The sequence below is a fragment of the Taurulus bubalis genome, assembly GCF_910589615.1.
Source record: "Taurulus bubalis genome assembly, chromosome: 6".
Lineage (NCBI taxonomy): Eukaryota > Metazoa > Chordata > Actinopteri > Perciformes > Cottidae > Taurulus > Taurulus bubalis.
In genome coordinates this window covers 18,548,368-18,573,410 of record NC_136594.1, presented here as the reverse complement: position 1 = coordinate 18,573,410, position 25,043 = coordinate 18,548,368, and the positions used below count along the sequence as shown (strand labels likewise).

The 25,043-nt window shown below is 41.6% G+C and overlaps 3 protein-coding genes across 3 annotated transcripts in view; 2 read left to right on the top strand and 1 right to left on the bottom strand.

Annotated features, from left to right (window-relative positions):
• LOC306738512 (lysyl oxidase homolog 4-like) overlaps positions 1-6,997 on the top strand; it is an 18,257-nt gene extending 11,260 nt beyond the window's left edge. The window contains exons 8-15 of the mRNA XM_079220374.1: positions 377-531; positions 619-786; positions 1,236-1,398; positions 1,841-2,084; positions 2,950-3,065; positions 3,355-3,491; positions 5,789-5,900; positions 6,005-6,997. Coding sequence (XP_079076500.1) covers positions 377-531; positions 619-786; positions 1,236-1,398; positions 1,841-2,084; positions 2,950-3,065; positions 3,355-3,491; positions 5,789-5,900; positions 6,005-6,075 — 1,166 coding nt within the window. The 3' untranslated portion in view covers positions 6,076-6,997. The remainder of the gene's footprint in view (positions 1-376; positions 532-618; positions 787-1,235; positions 1,399-1,840; positions 2,085-2,949; positions 3,066-3,354; positions 3,492-5,788; positions 5,901-6,004) is intronic.
• Positions 6,998-9,753: 2,756 nt separating this feature from the next.
• On the bottom strand, positions 9,754-16,308 carry r3hcc1l (R3H domain and coiled-coil containing 1-like). The gene is made up of 7 exons (XM_079219552.1): positions 16,225-16,308; positions 15,366-15,846; positions 14,973-15,160; positions 14,063-14,133; positions 13,640-13,735; positions 13,384-13,524; positions 9,754-10,956 (listed from the first exon to the last, which is right to left on the bottom strand). Exons 2-7 carry the CDS (start codon positions 15,822-15,824, stop codon positions 10,904-10,906), a joined length of 1,008 nt encoding a protein of 335 aa, XP_079075678.1. The 5' UTR covers positions 15,825-15,846; positions 16,225-16,308; the 3' UTR covers positions 9,754-10,903.
• A 966-nt stretch (positions 16,309-17,274) lies between these two features.
• Positions 17,275-21,875, top strand: crtac1a (cartilage acidic protein 1a). Its single transcript, XM_079219369.1, has 14 exons — positions 17,275-17,386; positions 17,769-17,974; positions 18,113-18,309; positions 18,427-18,563; positions 18,672-18,828; positions 18,920-19,054; positions 19,159-19,295; positions 19,380-19,516; positions 19,646-19,728; positions 19,933-20,033; positions 20,168-20,336; positions 21,000-21,145; positions 21,468-21,507; positions 21,624-21,875. The coding sequence occupies exons 2-14, from the start codon at positions 17,778-17,780 to the stop codon at positions 21,629-21,631; spliced, it is 1,644 nt and encodes a 547-aa protein (XP_079075495.1). The 5' UTR covers positions 17,275-17,386; positions 17,769-17,777; the 3' UTR covers positions 21,632-21,875.
• The last annotated feature ends 3,168 nt before the right edge of the window (positions 21,876-25,043 follow it).

Genomic DNA, 25,043 nt, shown 5'->3' with positions numbered 1-25,043 from the left:
GCTTTAAACGCCTCAGTTACCAGAGTTGTGTGAACATATAACATACTGGAGATTAATCTGTTCATTAAAGGAGAGTAAATTGAAGCAAAACATGATGACATCATTTCGCTATTTAAGGCCAAATTATAGGTCTTAAGCCTTGGCCTCACACACCTACGCCAATAGAGATAATTTATTCCATTTTGCCATTTTTGGTTTCTATTTTGGTTTATAAAGCAGCTGTCTAAATTTCTGTACACTCTGTGCAGCACGCAAGGAGTACACCCTCAGGTTATTTTCTGTAACGTGTGTATGTGTGTGAGAGCCTGTCTTTTTGCATGTGGACTATTGCTGGTAAAACACGTGAATTAATCAACTCTACACCCTCATCCTGTAGGTACCGGCCTCATCCACATGAACAGTGTGCAGTGTACCGGCAGGGAGAAGACGATTACAGAGTGTACCTACAGAGAGGTGCCGCTTTACACCTGCAAGCACACCCAGGATGTAGCGGTCCGCTGCAACGTGCCCAACACTGGCATGCAGGCCACGGTGAGAAACGCATAAACGCATATGCACAGACACATTGGCAGTATTCACAGACTGACACAAAACACTATCCTCTTCCATAATCTTCAGGTGCGTCTGTCAGGAGGCAGAGAGCCATCAGAGGGCCGCGTGGAGGTGCTGATGGAGGTCGGAGGGGCGAAACGTTGGGGCTCCCTCTGCAGTGAGAACTGGGGCATCAACGAGGCCATGGTAGTCTGTCGGCAGCTCGGCTTGGGCTTCGCTTCAAGAGCTCATCAGGTAAACGACACAATAGACTAAAGGTTTTGCTTCAAACTCTCCTCTCGCGCCTCAAGCTTTTGTTCAGTGTGCTCCTATATTTCCCTCACTCTCTTCAACCTGCTGTTTGTGTGTCTGTGCTGTGTTATTACCGAGGCCTGAAGTAATTACAGGCTTCTCAAACGTCCACTTCCAGCGCAACGAAAATAAAAGAGGGAAAGTGAGGTGAAAAGAAATCAGGAGAAATTCACAGAGCAAACAGACTGAAAATAGAGCTGTGCACGGAAAGGGCCGCGTGAGTGTGTTTTGAGGGGGACTGCTGGGAACATTTAATGGGTAGTTTTAAAATTGTGAAAAAGAGTGGATAATGTGTACTGATAGTTCCAATAAAAAAAAGGGGTTTCTTTGTTTATAGCCTTCAGCTCTGACATTTTTTACATGCAGAAGTGTTTAACACTTCCTCTGTGCAGGAGACCTGGTACTGGCCTGGTTCTTCAGATGCTGCTGAGGTGGTTTTGAGTGGAGCTCACTGCGACGGCACTGAGATGTCTATCCAGCAGTGTCGCAGAAACACCAACGTCTACTGTCCCAGAGGAGGAGAAGGCAAGGCCGCAGGAGTCACGTGTGTAGAAAGTGAGTCCAAAACCAGCAAACACACAGATACATTTATGTTTGTTTGGGAACTCCACATATTTTACACATCAAAGTCTTGGGGAGTACCACTGCTCTGTGAAAAAGACGTTCGGGCCTCCAGAAATTTGAGAAATTGCCTCAATTTATACCACTTGAGTCAGCGTGGAGGGCTGAAGACTACACGTTCGAAATGAACAAATCTGAGTGTGGAGTTTGACAGAAGTAAACTTAACCAGACTTCTGTAGCCTGCTGCTTATCTCTGCTCGAGGCTACGTTAGCTGCTACTAGCAAAGCACACTTGTATCTTTGACTGAGTTGCCTTGTGGGGAATATAAGCGTCAGGTCTTGACAAGCAAGAAAAATACACTTTTTTAACTGTCCGCCTTGATTCTCAATTTTATGGCAATGCAATGCTAAAATTAAATTCTGACCCTTCCGCAGCTGCTCCTGACCTCGTCCTGGATGCTCAGCTTGTCCAGGAGACAGCTTACCTGGAGGACCGACCCCTCCACCTGCTGACCTGTGCTAATGAGGAGAACTGCCTCTCCTCCTCTGCTGCCAGGATGACCTGGCCCTACGGACACCGCCGCCTGCTGCGCTTCTCCTCCCGGATCATGAACATGGGGCGTGCCGACTTCCGACCCCGAGCCACCAGAGAAAGCTGGACATGGCACCAGTGTCACAGGTAAGACTGAGGTGTGGGATGAGGCCCCATAACCTGAACCAGACCGCTGTGTCACTGAGAGGAGCCGTCAGGTTTCCATTTGAACCAACAGCCGCTCATGTTAAGCCTGCAGCCAGATACAAAGAGATTTTTAGCTGCTGCAGCATTTAGTTGGTTTTGGCTGCTGCATAATCTCCTCCATGGCACAGGTCTGGGCACCATTCTGAGGTGGCACGAGAAAAAAGAAGCATTTTGCGAAAGTGCTGTTGCTACCAGAGATTAAAAAAATTGAATAACTGCAGCAAAAGACGGATGTCAGAATTGGCGAGTGAAATGGAATCACAGTGCAGTTATGCGATCTAGACTATAAATAACCAAACATATACAAAAGTCTGTTATTTAACACGATAAACACAATCTTTTATCCTCCAAAACGATGTTTACAATAAACATCCTCCTCACTGGTCAGCCAGTTGTTACAGTCAGAGCCATGACAGCAGCCTGGCTTCTTATCTCAGCGGTTGTGGTTCTGGGTCCCAGAACGAGAGGCACAGCTCAGTGTCTCTCCCAGCCGCAACCCAATCACTACCTCCCCGACCAGAAATCACATGGTTTGACTTTTGGTACAGCCTGTTCTGGGAATGGTTCCGTAATGAGAGAAAGAGCGCCACCAAACCGATATCTCTCTGCTCACTCGTGTTTTTACAATTGTTGCCTGTGTCAGTTTGACGCCTTCGCAACAACAAAACAGGATTTATGGCTACTGTATTTCAACTTAACCTCAAGGGGTTTTGTTTTCCTAGGATGATGCAGGTGTGAATAAAAACAGCAGCAGACTCTTTACTTACTTCTCACGTTACTCATGTCACCATGATCCCGTTCTCAGGCATTATCACAGCATTGAGGTGTTCACCCACTACGACCTGCTGACGTTCAATGGGACCAAGGTGGCTGAAGGTCACAAGGCCAGCTTCTGTCTGGAGGACACCTACTGCCCTGAAGGTGAGACATGGTTACAGGTTAATGTTGCATAAACCTGCTTCTTGAGGGGAAATCTGGAAACGAGAGCAGAATCGTGACAAACAAGAGAATAAAGAATACATAAAAGTGAAGCTGAAATCCCATAATGAGCATTCAAGTCAGCGGTAGGCTGGTAGATCAGAAGCCAAGCCTAAATTGATCTTGGCTTCACAAATTGGCTTCACAAATCCCAGATAGCATCAGTGAAGATGTACGCATCATGGTCTATTTTTATCTCTCCTCATGTGTTTCCAACTGTTTTTTCTCCCAGGTACCCATAAACGTTTCGCCTGCTATAACATGGGACAGCAGGGTATCTCAGTGGGCTGCTGGGACACGTACCGCCACGATATTGACTGCCAGTGGATCGACATTACGGACATACGACCTGGTGAATACATCTTCCAGGTTAGGAATCTAGTTTATTTAACTAAAACACATCTTCTGAAGTTCCGCTCCGCAGTTCATTGGGATTTTTTTTTGTCCAATACAAAAATTATCCACCTTTCAATCTTCATGGTGAAATCACATCATTTTAGTATCTTACACAACCTCTTGGATCAGACTTGAGCGCGAGAAGAAAAACAGAACAGAGTTGGCGTTTCAACATCTGAAGGCGCACGAAAGATAAAAGCTGTGATAAAAGACTATAATTTGAGCTAAATGGCTCGCGGCTGCTGAACTATTCAGGTGTACAAGTATGTATGTAGTTTTCTGGGTGTGTGCGTATTTAAGGAAAGTGAATTTAGTCTGGATTTATATAGAAAGTAGACCTGCTATTAGTCCCCCCTTCCAGAAAGTGCAGGCTTATTGGCTGTGGAACCGCTCTGTCAGCACTTTACATTTGTTCAGAGCAAGTTTTATGTTTGAGTTTGTTATATGTCTCGTCTGTTTTTTAGACATCCAATCTGTCGTGGTGACTTACTCATCTTTCCTCCTTCTCTGTCATTTGTTCTATTTTTTTTCATGGCAGCTTAGTGGCAGCAAAGTGATGATGTTTACGGCTTATAATTATTTTCGGAGTGTACATAAAGCCAAGATGTTTGCGTGCGATTCGCATGTGCGTGTGTGCAGACTGCACGTAAACTAGGTACAGGAGTGGTCCGTCTGTACACATGTGACGAGCCACGTCTCGAGAGATAAAAACCACACGCATGTCATAAAGCAGAGATTCACCGTTGCCACGACGACGTGACCCAGCAGCACTTTGTGCTCGTAAATTTGTGTAAGAAGCGAAAGATGGAGGGAGGGCGCAGATGCTCACTCGTCTTTCATGCAGCTGGGTGTTTCTTTGAGCCTTTACCAAGTATCAAAGGGTGGCAGCCATTTTTAGGACCATACATTTAAAGCGATGAGTCACCTCAGCTTGATTGCTCCTGATTGCTCCGTCATTTAAACATCAACTGCACAACCTCACAGTCTTTTACACGACGGTGACGACCTTTCATTGTTCTGTAAAACTGGCTGCGGGCCCTTTGTTTCACATTATTACTCCAGCTTTTAAAAGGGCATCAACTGCCACCCAGTACATATGCTGTTTTACATAGGGACTATAAAATATGTGCTGAAATCATTGGATGCTCTCTACATGCAATATAACACATATATGAGTTATATAAGTTCTTGAGGGCAAATTTGGCTGCAAATGTCATTAAAAAGTTTCATAATTATGAACATTTGACATCTTAAATCTTTGCCTGTAAACATAATTAGAACCGTGAAATTTGTTTACTATATGTAAACAATGAAACTGGGTTGCTTTGTTGAACATGCGGTTATCTGTTTGATGTGTGCATCGGGAAAATTCATTTGTGTGCTTTTCTTATATACGGCAGGCAGGCAGACAGGGTGGAAAACAACACACCATGGCTACAACCTAATGATAGACTGCTTCTTAAATCCAAACCCAAAACTGTCATCTGCATCTCTGGCCTGCTTCCCTGCATGGAGATAACAGTGGAAAGTGATGTCATGGATCACTTGAACCCATAATTTATACATCATGAGCCATATAGAAAGGAGAGAACAATAATTGTGTGGCTTCTCAGTCGGCCTCGTGGAAAGCCAGTTGTTTCCTCACAGTCTGAAGTAAAGTGTTACTTTCTCACTTGTTTCTTTACTTCATCAAAAGTGTTGCCGATCTAGACTTAGACAGAAAGGTACTTTGTCAAGCAACCAGCAAAGACTTAAGGCTCCTGGCCAAGACACCTTTTGTTTAGACTTAATACTTCAGGTGTGTATACGCCATGAGCTTTAGAGGCGTCTACATGGAGGTTTTTGAATCTTTGGACAGATCCAGGCTTTCAGTCTTAATGCTAAGCTAAGCTAGCTTCATTGAGGCATTGTACAATATTTGCCTTTATATTTAAAGGGGACTTTCAACAAATAAAACAAAACATTGTCTGCATACAGGGTAATACAAAACATGTGCCCATCTATGATGCTATAACTGCTCGTGCAAGCGTTACGAAGGAAATGGGGTGGACAGCACCTGTAATAGCACTTTTCCATGTTTAGCAAAAGAATGTCACTTGATTCGGGATACATTTCCATTATACTTGTTATATTTAACAGGATTTGCATGTGTGTTGCAAGCTGTCCTTTAAAACATCCTGTCTGATCAGAAAGGCAGTGCACTCAACTGTGAGGAGGTTGACATACTTGAATCTTGCAGCATCTTATCCCTCGTCTATTTTTATCTACAGGTGAAGGTCAACCCGTCCTTAGACATGGCTGAGTCTGATTTCCAGAACAACGTGATGCGCTGTCGGTGCAAGTACGATGGAGAACGAGTGTACATGTTTGGATGCCACGCAGGTACAGTGTGAAGACTTTTTCAGTGTGCCTACATGTTTACATCTCATTATTTCCCTTTCTTGTTGCGATGTATTCCACTTCTCTTCTTTGTCTGTTTTCATCAGCTGATGCCTACAGCGCCGAGGTGGAGGACTTGTTTGACCACCAACGTCAGATCTCCAACAACTTCCTGTGAATTAAGGAACACACAGATTTAAGGACAGAACAACTGTACAACTCTTCATCACACCTCAACATGTCAGGGGAAGGAGGTTGAATGACAATGACATGCCAGTAAATAGAAAGATGAGGGTCAGATGGTGGGATACTGAGATGGTATGGGAAAGACTTCTTAGAAAACTGACTAATTAGGATCCCATGACTGATTTTCATCAGCAGTGACTGTTTCTGTTAGAAAGTCAAAGAGATTTAAAAATGTAGGAAGAGGAAAAGACAAACAAAGTAATAAAAGACCAGTTTGCTATCACAAGCATCATGTCACCATGATAAAACGTAGAGTAGTTATTTAAAAAATGCGTCTTGAATATTTTAACAAATTGAATCCCCTTAATCAAAACGTCACCACAGTTAAGAACGTAATGACATGAAGGCACAAGAGAGCAACTCATCCTTTACTTTCAGGACATCATCACACATCCACATGATATCCACCCAAGTAACAGACTGTCGACACAACTCTGTGCATGCTTTACTGTGCTTTTCCTGTTCACATTACTAAAGCAGTATTCACTGTTACAACTGTGTGCTTTTTGGTTTGAGTGAGAAGATGTTTATTTCATGGTGCTATTTTGCCTCATTTGAATAAATATTGTAATGTATTGCAAATGTATTGTCATGTACAGTTTTATATTACCTCTCTGGAATATTGTTCTTTAGGTCTGTAATTTATGCAAACATTTTAATGTACTTTTGAGTTGAAACTTGTCCCTGTGTGGCTGTGTTTTGTATTTTTGATTTTATAATGACAAATATTTTCAATTGTTTCTTTTCCACCTGTTTAACATCGGTAACATCAGATGAGATGTGGCTGCACCACAGCGTTACGCCTTTAACAGTACTTGGTAATGGTAGTAAAATAATAAATGTCAGATTGACAAACTCTATGGTTATTTGAGGCATGGTTATTTGACTGCAGAGTTTTCTAATGCAGAATAAATATAATGGTTAATGTTAGTGTCTGCAGAAGATTTGAGGAATATGTTTACTCGATAAAATAGAATCCCTTATTTAAATGATTATATGGGAAAGATAAATGTTCCTTATGCACATTTGATAGGCTCACAACAGCATGTAGACTCCTATGCTTCCTTCAGTGGATAAAAACAATCTAACAGTAGTCTAACAAAACATCTAAAAAGCTGGGTTTCACATCTTTTCCCAGGGAGCTTGAGCTAACTCGTAGTGTATGGCTGTTTCCAACCTCATTCCCACTGATAAACACATACACTGGGGAAACTCACAGCTGCCCATTGTCACATTACATAGGCGATACTTTAAATATGTCACTTCCTTTTGCTTTAGTTTTTTCCCTTTTATGAGTTGGAGTAGAATATGATCACTTTCTATAGCCGAAATAAAAGGGCAAATTAAAATCAAATGAGTAATACAAAACCCAGATAGTAAGTGATATAAACTTTAAAAATGACATTTTAGGGTACTGCTGTTACTTGTAACATGCATGTTACATGACATGTTACAAGTAACATGTCATGCTATTGTAATAGCAGCAGACTTGTTGACTTTAAGATCATTTTTCGTGATCAGACATTTGCAAGTTAAATGAATGAGAGAGTAAAACTATATGTTCATTTAAAATCTAATGCCATGGAAGTAAAGGTGTAAATGATTTAAACAAAATCACAACCAAAAAACATTTCATCTTCTTTGCATATTTACCTTTATATCACATTATGTTGACTTCATGAAAAAATTGACAAATTATTACATAACAGCATGCATACAGAAGCAGCAGACGAGTGGAGACGAGTCACAAAGTCAGCAAACCAAATCAGTAACCTAATGTTCATCAACATTAACCAAAGTGCATAAGATACTGTTCATACCAGACAAAGAAGACATCGGTTAAAGTTCAAATCATTGTTTTGTTTTTTTAACTTAAGGGTGGTTGAGGAACAGTGTGTTTTATTGTTTATTAATTCACCTTTCATTTGCAAGAGGAAGACTGTGTTATTTCTTCTCTCAAGTGTGACATGATCTAGCTTTAAGGGGTCACAATAATAATACTCTTACTACTATTGCTCAACCAGTTTGAGTGTCATTAGTAACATAGCTTTTATATTTGACAAAGGACGGAGGGTGATGTGAGGTGTATTTGCTGACTCACCATCACACACCACCAGAGGCCTTTCTTGTGGCGGGACATTAGATGATTTCTTAATTTGGACCATGCCTCACATTTAATTTGCTCCATGACAAGCAGCAAGTCGAGGGCAGAGTTGGCACTTGGAACCACCACTTGCTCAGTAGTGGTTTGTGTTTGTGTAGTTAATCTAATGCTTGTGCGCGGGGCACCCAACAGGCTGCTCTGCGGTGCATCACCTCCTCGTGAAGCCACAGTAAAGCATGAGATTACAGGCAGGGCTCTGATCTCACACGATGATGGTATAAAGAGCAGCTACAATCTGGATATGTAGTTCAGCTGCAAGAACAACAGAGCACAGGGAGGTCCACTTCTGTTCTGGCAAGCTCGCTATGATAATGTGTCCACATTTGGTTTTATTCCACAGTCACGTGTGCACTGGGACCAGCAGACCAACATACAGCACATTTTGTGTATGCTATTTTGACTTGAAGATATTACAAATGAGAGTAAAACTATATGTTCATTAAAAATCTAACGTCACGGAAGTAAAGTCGTAAATTATTTAAACAAAATCACAACCCAAAAACTTGTAATCTTCTTTGCATATTTATCTTTATATCACATTATGTTGACTTCATGAAAAAGTTGACAAATTATTACATAACAGCATGCATAAAGAAAATCTACCACATACAATGCCATCAGTTGTTTTTAATAACTACTCACTAAATTGTACTCCTTATATTGTGTCCAATCCAAAACACTTAAAACACATTCTGAAAATAAAACCCATCATTCCTGATGCTCCTGACATCTTTGTAACCAAGGGAACTTTGGAAAGAGATTAACACGTGCAGAGATTGTATTTAAATAGCAGAAATGTTATTTTGCCATGCTAATTGTCAACTACTGAGTCAAAAAGACATGAACACTAAATTGAACTTATAATGCTGCCTCCTCTGAGGCTGCAGCACTTCAATTAGCCCACTGTGAGCCACGTGGCTCTGTGGCTCAGTCGTCAGCTAATGATCTGAACTCCTTCCAGCAGGAATGGTTGAGATGAATTTAACAAATACTCTCAATAAATGATTTCTGCAAACAAAGACACCGTTTCAACATGTATTTACCCCAAAATATTTTATATAACTACGTTAGAACGTCCACTAACATCTAAGCAGTCAGGCCAAAAGTTAAGAGCAAATTATATTTTGAAGATGATGTAGAAGTGGAAATAATTTGCAGTAAGCCAAATGAGCAGCTCTTCCCCCAAGCAGGAGAATGAGACGTGATTATTGGCTGAGGAGGCGAAGGAGACTCAGGGCTACGTGGTCTGTGGCCTCAGAGGCAGCTGCCTACCAGCTGTCACTAAAGTCTCCCCTGAGCCTGGATGTGTGCATTTAAGGAAGCTGAATTATGAAAGTTGACTGAAATAGCAAATGCGCTCTCTCTCTCTCTCTCTCTCTCTCTCTCTAGTGAAAGGTCAAAATCTCAACTTTCAAGGAACAAAGAAAAACAGCATGAGGTTGACAACAACAAAGATTTTAATCTAAAGCAGATTGAAAGAGTTGTGATAGACCTACTTTTTGCAGAATTTCCTTAACTATTAGATCACATGATACTTCAACTGCATCGAGCAGAAACATATCACCAAAACTGTAGTTGAACTTCCCTTACTCAACTTATTTCATGGACATAATTCAGCTTAACAAAGTAAAAACAATGCAGCTAAAATACAAGATCTGCTCAATAGTTTAATTTATGTTTATTGACTTGTTCCTTCACTGTGCACATTAAGACACAATACTACTAATTGTTCAGGATGTAGTTTCCAAATATACTAGCACCAAATAAAATGTGTTATTCTCAATGTCTTGAAATGGTCAACTCATTTGATGTCAGAATGAATGATAGCCTCAACATCATCATCAGTTCTGCTTGGACAACAAGACTCCTCATTGAAAATGCTTACAGATGAGCACAGGATACAAAAAAATGTACGTCTTTAGGATTTAACAGACTGAACAGCCACAGAAGTGGAAAAGACCAATAGTAGTAGCTTTTTGGAGGCTTTTGATTGATCAGAAATGTTTTAATAATACAAGCTACAGGTCCTCAAAGAAAGTCTAATCCCAATAATGTCTTCATATAGAGTATAGTGATATACTGCATGGTCATGAATATCAACAGAAAACCTTGCTTCCCTCACATTTACTTGGGTCATCTTTAAAAAATTAAAAAATATATAAAGACAAACATGATTTCTAAAATCTATTCAATTAGACACAAAAAGGCTACAGACTGTGGTTACAATGTTAAGAAATATGAAGAAAAAAAACCCAGCCGAGTTGATTGTTTTAGCCTCGGCCACGGCACAGATGCAACAGTCCCTGCATGGACAAAGCATGAACATAAAAGTGAGAGAACAATAACTGGACCCTTTAATTTGATGTAACACTGCAGGCAAACAGACAGTGAATGATGGGACCTTCAGTAACAGTTGGTGAAGGACTGTGGCCAAAAGAAGGACAAAATGGTGGGAATCCATTTCTGGGAAATGTGGCGATAGGAAGGAGTGGCCAGTTGACAAAAACAGAGCGAGAGAATAAACAGAAGACTTAAGCCTCTGCTGAATCAAGAAATCTAAGAAACAAACAAAAATAAAACAGTAGTTTCTGTCCAATCACTTCCCCTCCCAAGCGTCTTCCTTCTGTTTGGCTGCCAGGCGCTTTTGTTCTGAAAGATAAACCAAAGTGACAACGTTCAACATATCAATCAGCAAGAGCCCTCAAATAAACACGACTTAGGTGATTTGTTGCTCTAAATATGCATCACCGTCTTCTCTACATACAGGGTAGTGAGGAGCCGGCTGTAAATTAATCTCTGAATACGACCAGACGTGGCATCCATAGCAAGGACACAATGTTCAGCACAAGATGCACTTCTGACAGACATTTACAGTGTTGTTGGGATCGTACAGAGCGAGCACAGCAGTGTGCCCATGTTCAGAACAAAGGAGCTGTTTTTAGTTTTCTATACTAAAAGGCCCTGACTTCCTAACTGGAAGCTAGCGGACAGCCATTTGTGGTCTTCTGTGCCTATATACTTATGTTCCATCTGTGAAGGGAAATGGCTGCTTTTCTGATTATAGACCCGTTGAGATTTGCACCCAAGTGGACGGAGAGCAACTTCTCTCGGCATCAATTTCAAGTTTGCAGTAAAGTATAAAAACAGCTCCGCCTTGTGGTGGAAACCTTGTGATGCAACGATTAGGAGGGGCAGACTGTGGCATGTTTTAAATAACTACAGGACTGTCTCAGAAAAGTAGAATATTGTGATAAAGTTCTTTATTTTCTGTAATGCAATTCAAAAAACAAAAATGTCATGCATTCTGGATTCATTACAAATCAACTGAAATATTTCAAGCCTTTTATTGTTTTAATATTGCTGATTATGGCTTACAGCTTAAGAAAACTCACAAATCCTTTCTCAAAAAATTTGAATATTTCCTCAGACCAAGTAAAAAAAAAAGATTTATGACAGCAAAACAAAATCAAACATTTGAAAATGTCCATTAATGCACTCAGTACTTGGTTGGGAATCCTTTTGCACGGATTACTGCATCAATGCGGCGTGGCATGGAGGCAATCAGTCTGTGGCATTGCTGAGGTTGTATGGATGCCCAGGATGCTTCAATAGCGGCCTTTAGCTCATTTGCATTGTTGGGTCTGGTGTCTTTCAGCTTCTTCTTCACAATACCCCACACATTCTCTATGGGGTTCAGGTCAGGGGAATTGGCAGGCCAATCGAGGACAGTAATGCCATCGTCAGTACACCAGTTACTGGTGGTTTTGGCACTGTGGGCAGGTGCCAGATCATGCTGGAAAATGAAATCCTCATCTCCATAGAGCTTTTCTGCAGACGGAAGCATGTAGTGCTCTAAAATCTCTTGGTACACAGCTGCATTTACTCTGGACTTGATGAAACAGTGGACCAACACCAGCAGCTGACATGGCACCCCAAACCGTCACTGACTGTGGGAACTTCACACTGGATTTCAAGCAACTTGGATTTTGCGTCTCTCCAGCCTTTCTCCAGACTCTGGCGCCTTGACTTCCAAATGAAATACAACACTTGCTTTCGTCTGAAAAGAGGACTTTGGACCACTCTGCAACTGTCCAGTGCTTCTTTTCCATAGCCCAAGTCAGACGCTTCTTCCGTTGTCTTGAGTTCAGAAGTGGCTTGACCATGGGAATACGGCTATTGTAGCCCATTTCCCGGACACGTCTGTGAACAGTGGCTTTTGATACCTGGACTCCAGCTTCAGTCCACTGTCTTTGAAGCTCCCCCAAATTCTGGAAGCGACTCTTCTTCACAATGCTGTTAAGGCTGCGGGCATCTCTCTTGGTTGTGCAGCGTTTCCTGCCACATTTCCCCCTTCCAACAGACTTTTTGTGGATGTGCTTTGAAACTGCACTCTGAACAGCTTGCTCTGAGAAATTTGTGTCTTACCCTCCTGATGGAGGGTGTCAATGATGGTCCTCTGGACAGAAGTCAGATCAGCAGTCTTCCCCATACTTGTGATTTAGTTTACTGAACCAAGCTGAGTGTTTTTCAAGGCTCAGGAAACCCTTGCAGGTGTTTCGACTTAATTAGACGATTCAAGTGATTAGTTGAATACCCTACTAGTATACTTTTTCATGATATTCTAATTTTTTGAGATAGGATTTTTGAGTTTTCTTAAGCTGTAAGCCATAATTAGCAATATTAAAACAATAAAAGGCTTGCAATATTTCAGTTGATTTGTAATGAATCCAGAATGCATGACATTTTTGTTTTTTTTAAATTGCATTACAGAAAATAAAGAACTTTATCACAATATTCTAATTTTCTGAGACAGTCCTGTATTTGTTCAGGTAAGTTTGACTGGGAACTCATGTTCTTTCCTACCGACAACCTGCTTGACTCACACACATGAAACTCATTTGTCACATTTGCAACATTCACCTTAAGTTGAGTAACTGCGGTATTTCAGTCAAATGTCTGCTGCCCAAACATCTAGGCTACTATTAGAGAAAACAGACCATGCAAAGAAAACGTATTGCTGACCACAGAACATCAACCTCGGTCATAAGGTGAAAATAGCATCTGTTATTAACGCACCTTTCGCCTCCTGGAGCTTCTTCCTCTCGGCTTCGCCCTGCTCCTTTGTCTGGTTGCTCTTTACACCGAGGGCTCCCATCACAAGCTTGCGAGCCAGCAATGCACTGGTCGGAGGTCTCTCTTTAGTAGGCAGGAGGTAGTCTGAGGATCGGCAGAATAAAAGTAACAATGACATATAAACATAATGTTAGTCTCTAAATATGTGAGCTCCAGGGAACAAGCCGTCAAAGAACCAGAGAGACGGAGGTATTTGTACCTGAGCAGCTACGAGCTTTGGCCTTCATGACGGAAGAGGATTGGGAGAGAGGACGCAACTTCATAAGAGGATGTTTGGATCTCAAAGCTTCACGAGCTGAAAATAGAAAAAAAAAAAAAAACAGACAAATTCCACAGGTCTAACATGTTATTTTATATTTTTTGGAGACAACTGAAAAAGCACGTGTGAGAAAGATGATCTCAAAAACAGATTCCAACTGGTTTCCTTTCAAACTTCTTGATAGCATATAGAAGCTCAGCAGTTAACAGGTAACTAAAGTAATATTGTTGAGCTTTTCAGGATCTACTCGTGCCTATTCATTCTTTTCATTTAATAAACTTCCTCCTGTTGTGGCAGTAAAAAAATGACACAATAATGTTGTGTTAGATATCCCCCCTTCCTGTCACACAGGGCTTCACTAACCTGCTATGGGGCTTGAGAAAAGGCCCAGGACGTGAGCGTCATCAATCCACTTGATGTCAAATCCTCTCTGTCTGAAATACACATGGAGTAAATAGTCACACAATAGCAATGCAGAAAAAAAAGTTATATCTGATACTAGGGTTTAAAATCCCAAGTTTCATCACGATAAGATATTATATACAGTTGTCAATTGGACAATGAAAGGATATTTGTCACAATACGATTTCAAATAGATTAATTTCAGAGGTAGGCATGGAACAATATAACAATGTCATGTCATGCCAAAATAATCGTATTCACTATATAATCTTGGTAATCATCAAAATACAACAAAACAAATAATACAAATTCATAAAATGGGTTTAAAGCATACCGGAATCATTTTAACTTACATTGTGTCAAGAAGAGACAAATATTTGTATTGCATTGCAATGGACCACATCTTTTTTTAGGACAAAAAAGTATAAATAAAATGGAAATAGCAACATTGTGCAAGTTGGTTCTCTATGATCCTTTTTTTTTTTTTTAAATCAGGATGTTTTTCACTCCTCTACAATGATCGCGAGCTGGACTTTATTCACTCATGCTGATATTCATGTTTTGACAATTATATTACTGGGCTCTGTAGGAATTTGGCACATCCTAAAGATGATGATGTGAATATCTATTTTTTTCTAAACTTTGCATTGATTATATTGGATTGTTGATGCTTGAATCAATATATTGATCCAGATCGATACCCCCCCTGACTGATACTAAAGATTCTGGCTCTCAAAAGCAATACATAAACCAGGGATGCCACATTCACTGAGATTTCATTAAACTGCTTTGATCATGATCCATATGTTAATCTTATTCAAATACAACAATAACTAGCAGGGCTTGCAGCAGTTAACTGAATTATACTTACTGGTAGGGCTGAAATAACTTGAGAAGGTCCTCCGACTTAAATTCAGCAGGGAAGTCATAGATCTCAACAATGTGAGAGAGTTCATCCTCTGTGAGCTCGATGTCGTCATCGCCATCTCCGTCCGTGTTGTAGTAATCAAACCTGGCCTCCTGGACAGACTTTTTCTTCCTACCGTCCTTCAAAGTCAGCTGGACAGGGAAGAAGTGACAAAAGTGAGAGTAGGTGAGAGAAGAGGGAAATGCCAAAGGGACAAAATGATCTGCTGTATTGAAAATGTTAAATTATTATAAGAACACATATGAGACTGCTTAAGCGTTAACTGGGTGTACAAACAAATGAGTGTGTGGTGTGTGAATTTAGAGGACGGTTCCATCACCCAGACAAAGCTCTCACCTCTCCGAGCTGCGGTTCCAGAGAATCTCCATCATCATTGAACAAGGTGTCCCAACTCTCCTCCTCCCCTTCCTCAGAGGGTGTTTTTTCTTCCAGCCAGGTAGCATCATGCTCTTCATTGGTTGGGTCAGGCTGCCCATTCACCTGTTCATCTGCAACCTGCAAGCGCTCTTCCTTCACATCAGGGTCGCCATTCTGTACCTCTTCTCCAACAGGCGCTCCCTTATCAGCTGCTCCAGCCTTGTCCTTCTTGTTCTTGGCATTCTTCCTTGCCTTGTCAGTGTAGCGAGGCCTGGGTCTTGGTTTTACTTCTCCCTGAGTCTGAGCTTTTTCTTTGGAGCCCTGGGGTCGCTGCTTGGGGACGTTCACACCCTGACTTGGCTTCTTTGACTGGGAGGGAGGAGGAGTGGGTGCCGGCTGGATTGCAGCACAATCTTCTTTTGCCTGTTCCGACTCCATTATTGAATGACGCTAAAAGGTCCTGGATCACAGAGGAAAGGGAACATTAAAAGAGGCGATGCAATTAAATACGTAATAAAAAATGTATTAACCGTAAACGGACGTCCAAACGACTCTTGAATAAATGTAATAACAATGTGGGTCATATTTTAATCTTACTACATTGGTCTAAAATGGGACTACACGCATCTAAACTAAGACAGTGCTGTTAGCTAACGTTGGTTAGCTTACCAATGTAGCTAGCTACCTACAAGTCCACTCGCTGGGCTTGTATTCATTGATTGTTGAGGACGCGAACACACACGTTAATATCCACCCATCTGGAACTGTGTTAATACATTTTCATTGAAAACATTGCTAAACAGACGTATACCTACTAATTGCTCCTCTTTCGGCTTACCCGTGTTTGTCTTGTTTTGTTTAAGATTTTCGTCGCACTTCTGACGCGGTCGTAGGACAACACAAAGCATGCTGGGAGATGGTGTTCTTGTTGGCGTTCAGCTGAAGTTTACTGTAAAAAAACTGTTTTTATCAGAATAGTCATTGTCTTTTTAGATCAGGATTCATACCCCGGCAGAAAACATTAATGTGTTGTCGCCTATTTTTTGTGCCGTCGCGGTAATTAGGCTCGTTCGAGATGAGCCAGTTCTGCGCAGAATCGATCGGCGGCGATCGGCGCGCAATGAATGCCGGTTAGATTTGTGTCCGACTTGGTCCCGACTTGCTCTGACGTCATGCACACGTGGTCAACGATGCTCTCAGGAGACCAAGCCGGCTGTCGATTTCAGAGTCATGATGGGAAACGCCTGGCTCTCGCCACATCAGAGAGCTGATTGGCTCTTAGATCTGACAGCAAACACCACGTGTGGTAGAAATCCTTATGTAGTTGTAATACTAAACCTTCGATTATTGACTATTCGTCTCATGTTTAATCTAAAAACACATATTGTGTGGTTGATAGTACAAAATCGTATTTTCATAACACATATCTAAACCAGTAGTATTGTATTTCACAGGCAGACATAAAAATACCAAAGGATGCAGCTACACAGTCATTTCTACATAAATATATATATATTTACAAACACATATAATAAATCCAAACGTGATCTGTAAACTACAAGTAAACAAAAGTTCGGAACTAACAGGAAGTACTTTTTTCTGTGACTTCCTGTGTTTACTTTGAAGGCAGCTGACAACTGTCCGACTTGATTGCAGTTTTTTGTCAACGCCTCCTGCTGCGGCCGCCTGCTCTCGTCTGGATTCCAGGCGAGGCGCAGCTCTAACGAACGAGCCTATAGATTCACACATTAGTCGAATACAGAGACTTCCGCCTCTCACTTACACGTGCGCAGAAGTACAGATCAGCCATTGGTCAACATTCTAACACCCACTCTGATTGGTCAATCTTCCATCAAGCCGTTACACAAGCTGTTTTGTAAATACTAAAAGCAGAAGTTGTGTAAGGTGAAGAATAAAAAAATAAAAAAAGAGGTGCTCAATTGACTCGCATTTCTGCAGCGAAGTCAGATCGTTTCCATCTCGATACACTGACAGAGCAGGTAAGACGGATTTTAAAATGCCGTTAACCAAATGTCTGCACTCTTCTGTCTCCAGGAGTAAGCAAGGATCATAAATAATTAACGCTGCAGGATTATATCGTGCATGATGATTTCTAACAGTTAACCAAGATGGATCATGTCCCTCATAACATTAACTAACATCTAATAGCGTGGATATTATATCTGTGTGCAGATACTCTGCTGCAGATCCAAAATGTTGCTTTTATGGACATTGTTTTGTGTAAAACTGATAACATTGGGGTGGACTGTAGATGTTACTCATGCATAGTAACTCTATACATTATATGTGCTCATCATCCTTATCTCTGCCCTGCACCATTAATTGATATGCATTACCCAGCCCTGCTCTGTGTTCCACCAGGTTACAGTAATGTTGGGTTCAAGTATGTTGTTCTTCCTGGTCGGACTCTGGCAGAAGTCCCACGCCCAGAGCTCTGAGCCCATGTTTCAGGCTGTAACACAGACGATGCTTCCACCCGACAGTTTGCACAATCCCACACAACTAAACTATGGAATGGCTGTAACAGATGTGGATGGTGACGGCGACCTGGAAGTGGTTGTGGCAGGGTGGGTGTGAAAATGGTTTGCTGTTTCATATGTTCATTAGTCTGCACAGCAGTGGCAGATTCAGGCTTTCTGGCATCATGTTTTTTGAAGGAAAGGGAACCAATATGTTAAAGACAAATGTGTGATGTTTTCCCTCAGATACAATGGGCCCAACCTGGTGCTGAAGTACGATCACACTCAAAAGAGACTGGTGAACATTGCTATTGATGATAGCAACTCTCCATACTACGCCCTGAGGGATCGAGCAGGAAACGCTATTGGAGTTACTGCCTGTGATGTGGATGGAGATGGACGTGAGGAGATCTACTTCCTCAACACAAACAATGCCTACTCTGGTAAAAAAAAAAAAGTGCATTCAAATGATATGTCCTAAATGTTTTTTGCCCTAGCATTAATTCCAGGTAGCTAAATGATTTTTCCTCATGATAATATACCTCTCTTTTTTAATGCAGGAAGGGCAACCTATTCAGACAAGCTGTTCAAGTTTCGAAATGGCCGCTTTGAAGATCTTCTGGGGGACGAGCTCAATGTGCGTCGCGGTGTCGCCAATCGCATGGCAGGACGTTCGGTTGCGTGTATTGATAGAAAGGTCAGTGAATCTACGTTGTAAACCTATTTGTACAGTCGCACAATCTGAACCCTATTTCCCTCCCAGAAAACCTTCCTCTCACTCTCTTGATCGGTTGTTGCTCTGCAGGGAGCAGGCCGCTACTCAATTTACGTGGCCAACTATGCCAGCGGCAACGTGGGCCCCCACGCTCTCCTTGAAATGGATGAGGCTGCCAGTGATGTCACCAAGGGCATCATCGCTCTGTCTGACGTGGCTGCCCAGGCCGGGGTCAACAAATTCACAGGTCAGGAGTCACTTCGGAGTGGTCAAGTCTGTGATGTTTTGAAGTGTGCTGAATCAGCTGAAGCATTCACAGTGTTTCGCTCTCTGTGCAGGTGGGCGCGGCGTGGCGGTCGGACCAATCCTGAGCGAGTCGAGGTCGGACGTGTTCTGTGACAACGAGAATGGACCCAACTTCCTGTTCAAGAATAATGGAGACGGGACATTTGTTGATATGGCCAGACAGTCAGGTGCGGATGAAACCGGAAGGGACGAAGCAGATATAGTCAGGAGTAGACATATTTGTCCAGCAGTAGCACCACTAAGGCTTTCTACATTGTGTCAACTTCTGAAGGTGTGGAGGACCGGTACCAGCATGGCAGAGGAGTAGCTCTAGCTGACTTCAATGGAGATGGAAAGACAGACATTGTCTATGGCAACTGGAACGGCCCACATCGACTCTTCCTGCAGGGCAGCGACTCTAAATTCAGGGTAAGAAAGCAGAGCAGGACAGTTGCAAAAAAGATTAAGTGAGTTTGATAGAGCAAGACTTGACAGTGTTTCGTTTTTCACCAGAACATTGCCACTGAAGGATTTGCAACCCCCTCACCTATTCGCACAGTCATCGCTGCTGACTTTGACAATGACAAGGAGCTGGAGTTGTTTTTTAACAATATTGCATATAGAGGCAGCGCCCCTAACAGGCTGTTCAGGTACCATTTAAAGTATTGTGTCAATGCAAAGTCCTCAAGGCATCAAACTATTAAAAAATAACCAGCAGTAATCCTGGATTACCTTTTACATTATTATCTAGATTTAGATTATTGCGTGTTTGTTTGCAGGGTGTCAAGAAGAGCGGATGCAGACCCTTTGATAGAGGAGCTTCACGTGGGAGATGCTGCAGAGCCGCAGGGACGAGGAACAGGTCAGGTGCTCCTCAGAACAGAGGACACTGGGCAACACATTTTCATCTGTTTTATTCTGAAAATGTTATAACCTCAAGTGAATATGTGACAACTCTGCTACCTCTCTATTTGAGTGAGATTAACAGAGACACAGCTGTCAGATACAACACCACAGTGAAATTGTTTTGTAGGCCAGTGCAGTGAAAGCTGTTTGTTTTGGACAGGTGGCACGGTGACAGATTTAGATGGGGACGGACAGCTGGACCTGCTGCTGGCACATGGAGAGAGTACCCAGCAGCCAATTTCTATCTTCAAGGTCACACAGGTGTGTGTGTGTGTGTGTGTGTGTGTGTGTGTGTGTGTGTGTGTGTGTGTGTGTGTGTGTGTGTGTGTGTGTGTGTGTGTGTGTGTGTGTGTGTGCGTGTAAGATCCACAAACTAAACTGTATCACATCATCAGGGCTCGTCTAACAACTGGCTGCGGGTCATCCCTCGCACCCAGTTTGGCTCCTTCGCCCGGGGAGCCAAGGTGACAGTCTTCACCAGTCAGAGCGGAGCACACACACGCATCATTGACGGAGGTTCCGGGTACCTGTGTGAGATGGAGCCTGTCGCACACTTTGGTTTCGGTAACTTCCTTTTTCCTTTATAATCCATACACACTGGAAGAAAATGGGGCGCTCAACATGAATGTATCAGTTATTTTTTATCACATTAAGGACCGGAGATATCGTTATCCTACAATTAACAGTTTAACTTAATTTAAACTTTTTTTTATTAATTTTTACACATTGTTTCTATAAGTCCAGAGTTGTATTTAAAGGAATAGTTCAACATTTTTGGAAATGCACATATTCACTTTTACTCGCTTTCTTGCTTACAATAGTCTAACTTAGCTTACACAAATTGGAAGCAGATAGAAACAGATTTTGGTCTCATCAAAGTTTAAAAAATGTGCCATACATCACCACCATAGATAATGAGAATCAGAGCACCTTTGTAACTGCGTCGTTATAGAGCATGCCACATAACAGTATCGTCACAGATTTGATTCCAGCCTTTAGACCTTTGTTGCATGTCTTCTCTCTCTCCCTCTGTCCCTCTCTCCCCCATTTCCAGTCCCTGCACCTATACTGTCGAATACTAAAAATAATACTACATCCCAAACCCGTCCTTTATTATATAACCTCATATGTTGTCATAACATGCCAATGGAAATTATGTAACTTTTTGAGAGGTTTATTCACCTCTTGTGTGATGGTCAGTAATTTTTTTCTACCCTTGGCTCCCAGGTACCGATGAGGCGACGGTACTGGACGTCTCCTGGCCAGATGGCCGCTCCATCACTCGAACCCTTCAGCCTGGTGAAATGAACTCAGTGGTAGAAGTGACCTATCCCAAAGAAGGGGAATCAACTCTGCTTGCTGATGACACGCAGGTACGCAGAACAGATCCACGGCATGAATTATGAACACCGGTAATGCTCCGCAGTCAGTTAATAACATATCCACATCACCACAGTCTTTTTCTCTCGCTGTCAAATGTAGTTCAGTTTGAAGCGGTTTTACAACAAAGCAACAACAGAAGATGACATAAGTCTCTCTCTTCCTTGTTGTTGTTGTGTCAGCAGTCAGTCAGTAGTGCTACGGATTGCTGACACACACACAATCCTTTTTTGTATTTTTCTCTGTCTGCAAATTATAAATAAGTCAACACATTTGTTTTGAATACCAATAGATGTCTTTCTTCTTTTGGTTTAGTGTGGTGAAGGGTTTACTGTCAAGAATGGCCGCTGTGCTGGTAAGAAATAAAAACGTATTTACTCACTTCTTTAAATGAAGTGTTTAAAAAAAGAACAGAACCATTTCAAATCAAATTCTTATTTTCTATTTAATTGTTCCTTTATGTTTTTACAGGTCCGTGAGGAAAATCACTTTATATGCACTTTTTCCATGACTGTGGAAAATACAATGTTACAGAAAACATGTTTTTAAAATACTTTCCTTTTTGTCTGTACTTTAGGGGCTTTGTGGTTTTCTTTACTCTAGGAGTAGTTTTAATATTTTTGTTTTTATTATTTGTCTCCTAACTGCTTACCGCTACTGCTAAATTATAGTTATGTTTGTATGTGTCACAGTAAACTCACTTAATAAACTGCTGCAAATCAATATGGTCAGATTATCCTTTCATAGATACAACAGTCATATCTTTAGCAGTGCTTTGAGATGCTCTCTATTCTCTAGTCTCATATACACAACCGGCTCCCTCCATAGACTTTGACTGACTGCAGCAATAAACACCAACTGTTATCTGCATGTTTGAAGACCTGCAGCCATCTGACAATTATTTCTGACTGACACAGACTAGCTGAAATTATCACAAAGGTCTACCTTTCTGTACTGTGGAAAGATATTCTAGTATTCATATTAACATCTTCCTTCAACAAGCCTATTGTCGGATAGTTTCAAGCATTCATTCTGTGTTGTCTTAATCCGTCTTTCCTTGTCTTCCTCCACCTCCCCTATTCTGTCCCTCCATTCATGCAGCGCTGGCTCCATTTTACGATGGCCTCCGCTCCCCCTCTGTCTCCACATTTGAAGTCTTCCATTTTATGACTTTTACTGCCGTGTGCTCTCTGCACTGGCAGATCTCAGGGGATGGTAGTCTTGAGGGTAACGACGGTACAGTAAGACAGCAGGGACCAAGCATCTGCTCAAAGACTTGACTTCCTGTTACATGCAGTAACAGAGAGTCTGCTCAGAATGCACATCCTAGTATCTGGTGTAAGGGGAAAAAATACTGTACTTATAATTGTTGCAGGTTGGAATATCATATTATATTTCATATGACAATGTTGTGCTTATGCTGGCAATAACCTTTTTGGACTGGACCTCCTCGAGTTAACACTTGTTATGTGTGCTGTTGCGTTCAGATTTGTCCTCGTCCTCATCTGCTCCATTTTGTTATACTCACTATCGTCAGACTTATCGTCAGACTTGGTAAAATGGCATGAAGAACACATTCTTTTGTTGACCCCGCTATCAAGCCCGCTTTCTTTTCTGTCTGCTGTGGCCTTCAGCTTGTGAATCTGCCGCTGGGGCCCAGAAACGTGTAGCTTCCCTAATGATAAGATAGCGTTCTCTCCACAATGACCATAACACAGTAAATTCACCTCTCCCTCCGCCCTCACACACTTCCTATCTGTGCATGTTTGCGTGCTACCCAACCCGTCGGAAGGAAACATATATAACTGAGCCCAAAACCAATATGCATTTGTGCTTCTCTGCTGGACGTTCGTCATCCTGCAGACGTTTTCCTTCCTGCGCAGGAATAAATACTCAGACGCTTAAAGGTTGTTGTTGGACCTCATTATTTTAAACATCTCATCCTAAAATAGTGAATAGGATTTACAAATAATTCCACCACCCTGGACATCCTGCAGTCTGCAGACATTTCTTGTTTGCTCTGGTGAGCGGGGTGCATTCAGTAGTCCCTGTTTTGGAAGTGAAGAATTAAACCGGGGGTCAGTTTCATGTCCTTTCATGCCCCTGAAAATGCTGCCGTGTCATTTAAGCCTGCATGAAAACATGAGGGAATTGTCCTGTGCAAAGCTTGTTACAACATCAAATTAGAATGTTTTTTTAAATCTGGCACTTATCTCAAATGTTTGTAGTGCATCTAATATGTTAAAAGTATTATCATAAATATGCACTGTTGACCTTTTCCACAGCAGACAGACAGATGGTGACCCATCATGAAAAATACCCGGACCCTTAAACTGAAGCAGCTAAATGGAATTCAGCCATGATTCATTTTCCGATTCACACATGTGCTTTTCTAACTGTAACACGTCACAATATATTAAGTAAGAAAGGCCTATTGTGTATAAAATAAATACGCATATATCTTTTTTTCTCGTCATTATGTTCATATAGTTAATGGTTAAATGAGATCCTGCCCAGCCAAGTTGACAAAGAGGGATCTCAAACTTCAAATAAACTGTGAGAAAGCACTGCTATCACATGACAACATTAAAGCAACCATGATAGATTTTAGTTTGGACCACTTGGGGGCAGCAGCACAAGTGGTAAACAGCACATTTATATATAGTCACCCAAATTGTTATGGCTAAGGGTTGCTTATTTGCACATCCAGCAGTCACGGAGCAACATAATTTATTTGGAGTCGTGTTTCTTGACGATGGATCGGACTCGGTTATTTACTCTAAGCCGTAAGACTGGAACAAAACAGTAAAGCTGCGTAAGAACACAATTAACTAAAAGTTTGATGATTAGTTTGATGATTAATATAAAAATGTTGATTAGTGCAGCTTTATTAATGACTGCTTTCCATTTAGGACTTCCTGTTGCAGAGCCTTGCCACAGTGCATGCTTGGTTAGGCTCATGGCTTACTGTCACACCTGAATGGAACAAGGTCATTATTAATGTTATCGTAACCACCTATGCTTGCCCTGTTGTGACGATTAAAAATGTCTGCCATAGGGAAAGTTCTGTTTTGTAGATTTACAGTTCAATAACAGACATAGGAGTTGTGCAGCTGATGAAACAGTATTTATTTGACGGCAGTCATATATACCCCATTGCCACGTGTATAAAACAACAAGCAGTATGAAAATTTTGCTCTTGCACAAAATGTCACCAAAATAAAAAGACACATTCACAATTGTGAGCCAGTTTTGGGCAGTTACCGTATTATTCTTTGGAAGCTTACTGAGAAATCAAGGAAAGGTTGGTGTATTTTAAAACACGACAGGTAAGATTCAGGAAGACTTTTTGACCCATCCTTTGCCTACATACTACTGCATTTAATGAATGCACAGTATGTCTTTGCATAATCTAAAATTTAGGGATAGTTGGTCTCACTCATTGAAAACCAAGAGGTTAGGACTTGGATATGTTTGTGTGTCTAGCAAAGAAAAAAATAGGCTTCATGTGAGAAATATGGAAGATCTGCTACATAAAATACAGTCGGGCTGAATGACATTCATCTGCTACCAGACAGCACGGTTTATGTTAGAGGTGAAAAAGGTTCCTTGGACAGTTTATACGGGTTTGGTGAAACGTGATGCCTTCAAATACTTCTACATCCTCTTTACATTTGCCCACGGTTCAGTCCAGTTTGGTGTGGTGCGGCTGTGGCTAAGCTAGACTGCAAGGTGCAGCTTTGCTGGCTGAGGTATGAGGTTTGGTGAGGCTTGTGGTCTTCAACACTTCCTGCCTCCCTCCTTTTCTCACGTCCTTTTCTCACCCGCCCGATTACACATAGCTGCGGTAACTTCAAAGAGGACAGGAAGGAAGGTAATGATACGATCACA

Coding starts and splice junctions, on each gene's coding strand:
- r3hcc1l (XM_079219552.1), bottom strand. CDS start 15,824: ATGGAGTCGGAACAGGCAAAAGAAGATTGTGCTGCAATCCAGCCGGCA. Junction 13,736..14,062: donor TTTCTCAAGCCCCATAGCAG/GTTAGTGAAGCC, acceptor TTCTATTTTCAG/CTCGTGAAGCTTTGAGATCC. Junction 13,525..13,639: donor CAAAGCTCGTAGCTGCTCAG/GTACAAATACCT, acceptor GCCGATCCTCAG/ACTACCTCCTGCCTACTAAA.
- crtac1a (XM_079219369.1), top strand. CDS start 17,778: ATGTTGGGTTCAAGTATGTTGTTCTTCCTGGTCGGACTCTGGCAGAAG. Junction 20,034..20,167: donor CTATCTTCAAGGTCACACAG/GTGTGTGTGTGT, acceptor TCACATCATCAG/GGCTCGTCTAACAACTGGCT. Junction 21,146..21,467: donor TGCTTGCTGATGACACGCAG/GTACGCAGAACA, acceptor CTTTTGGTTTAG/TGTGGTGAAGGGTTTACTGT.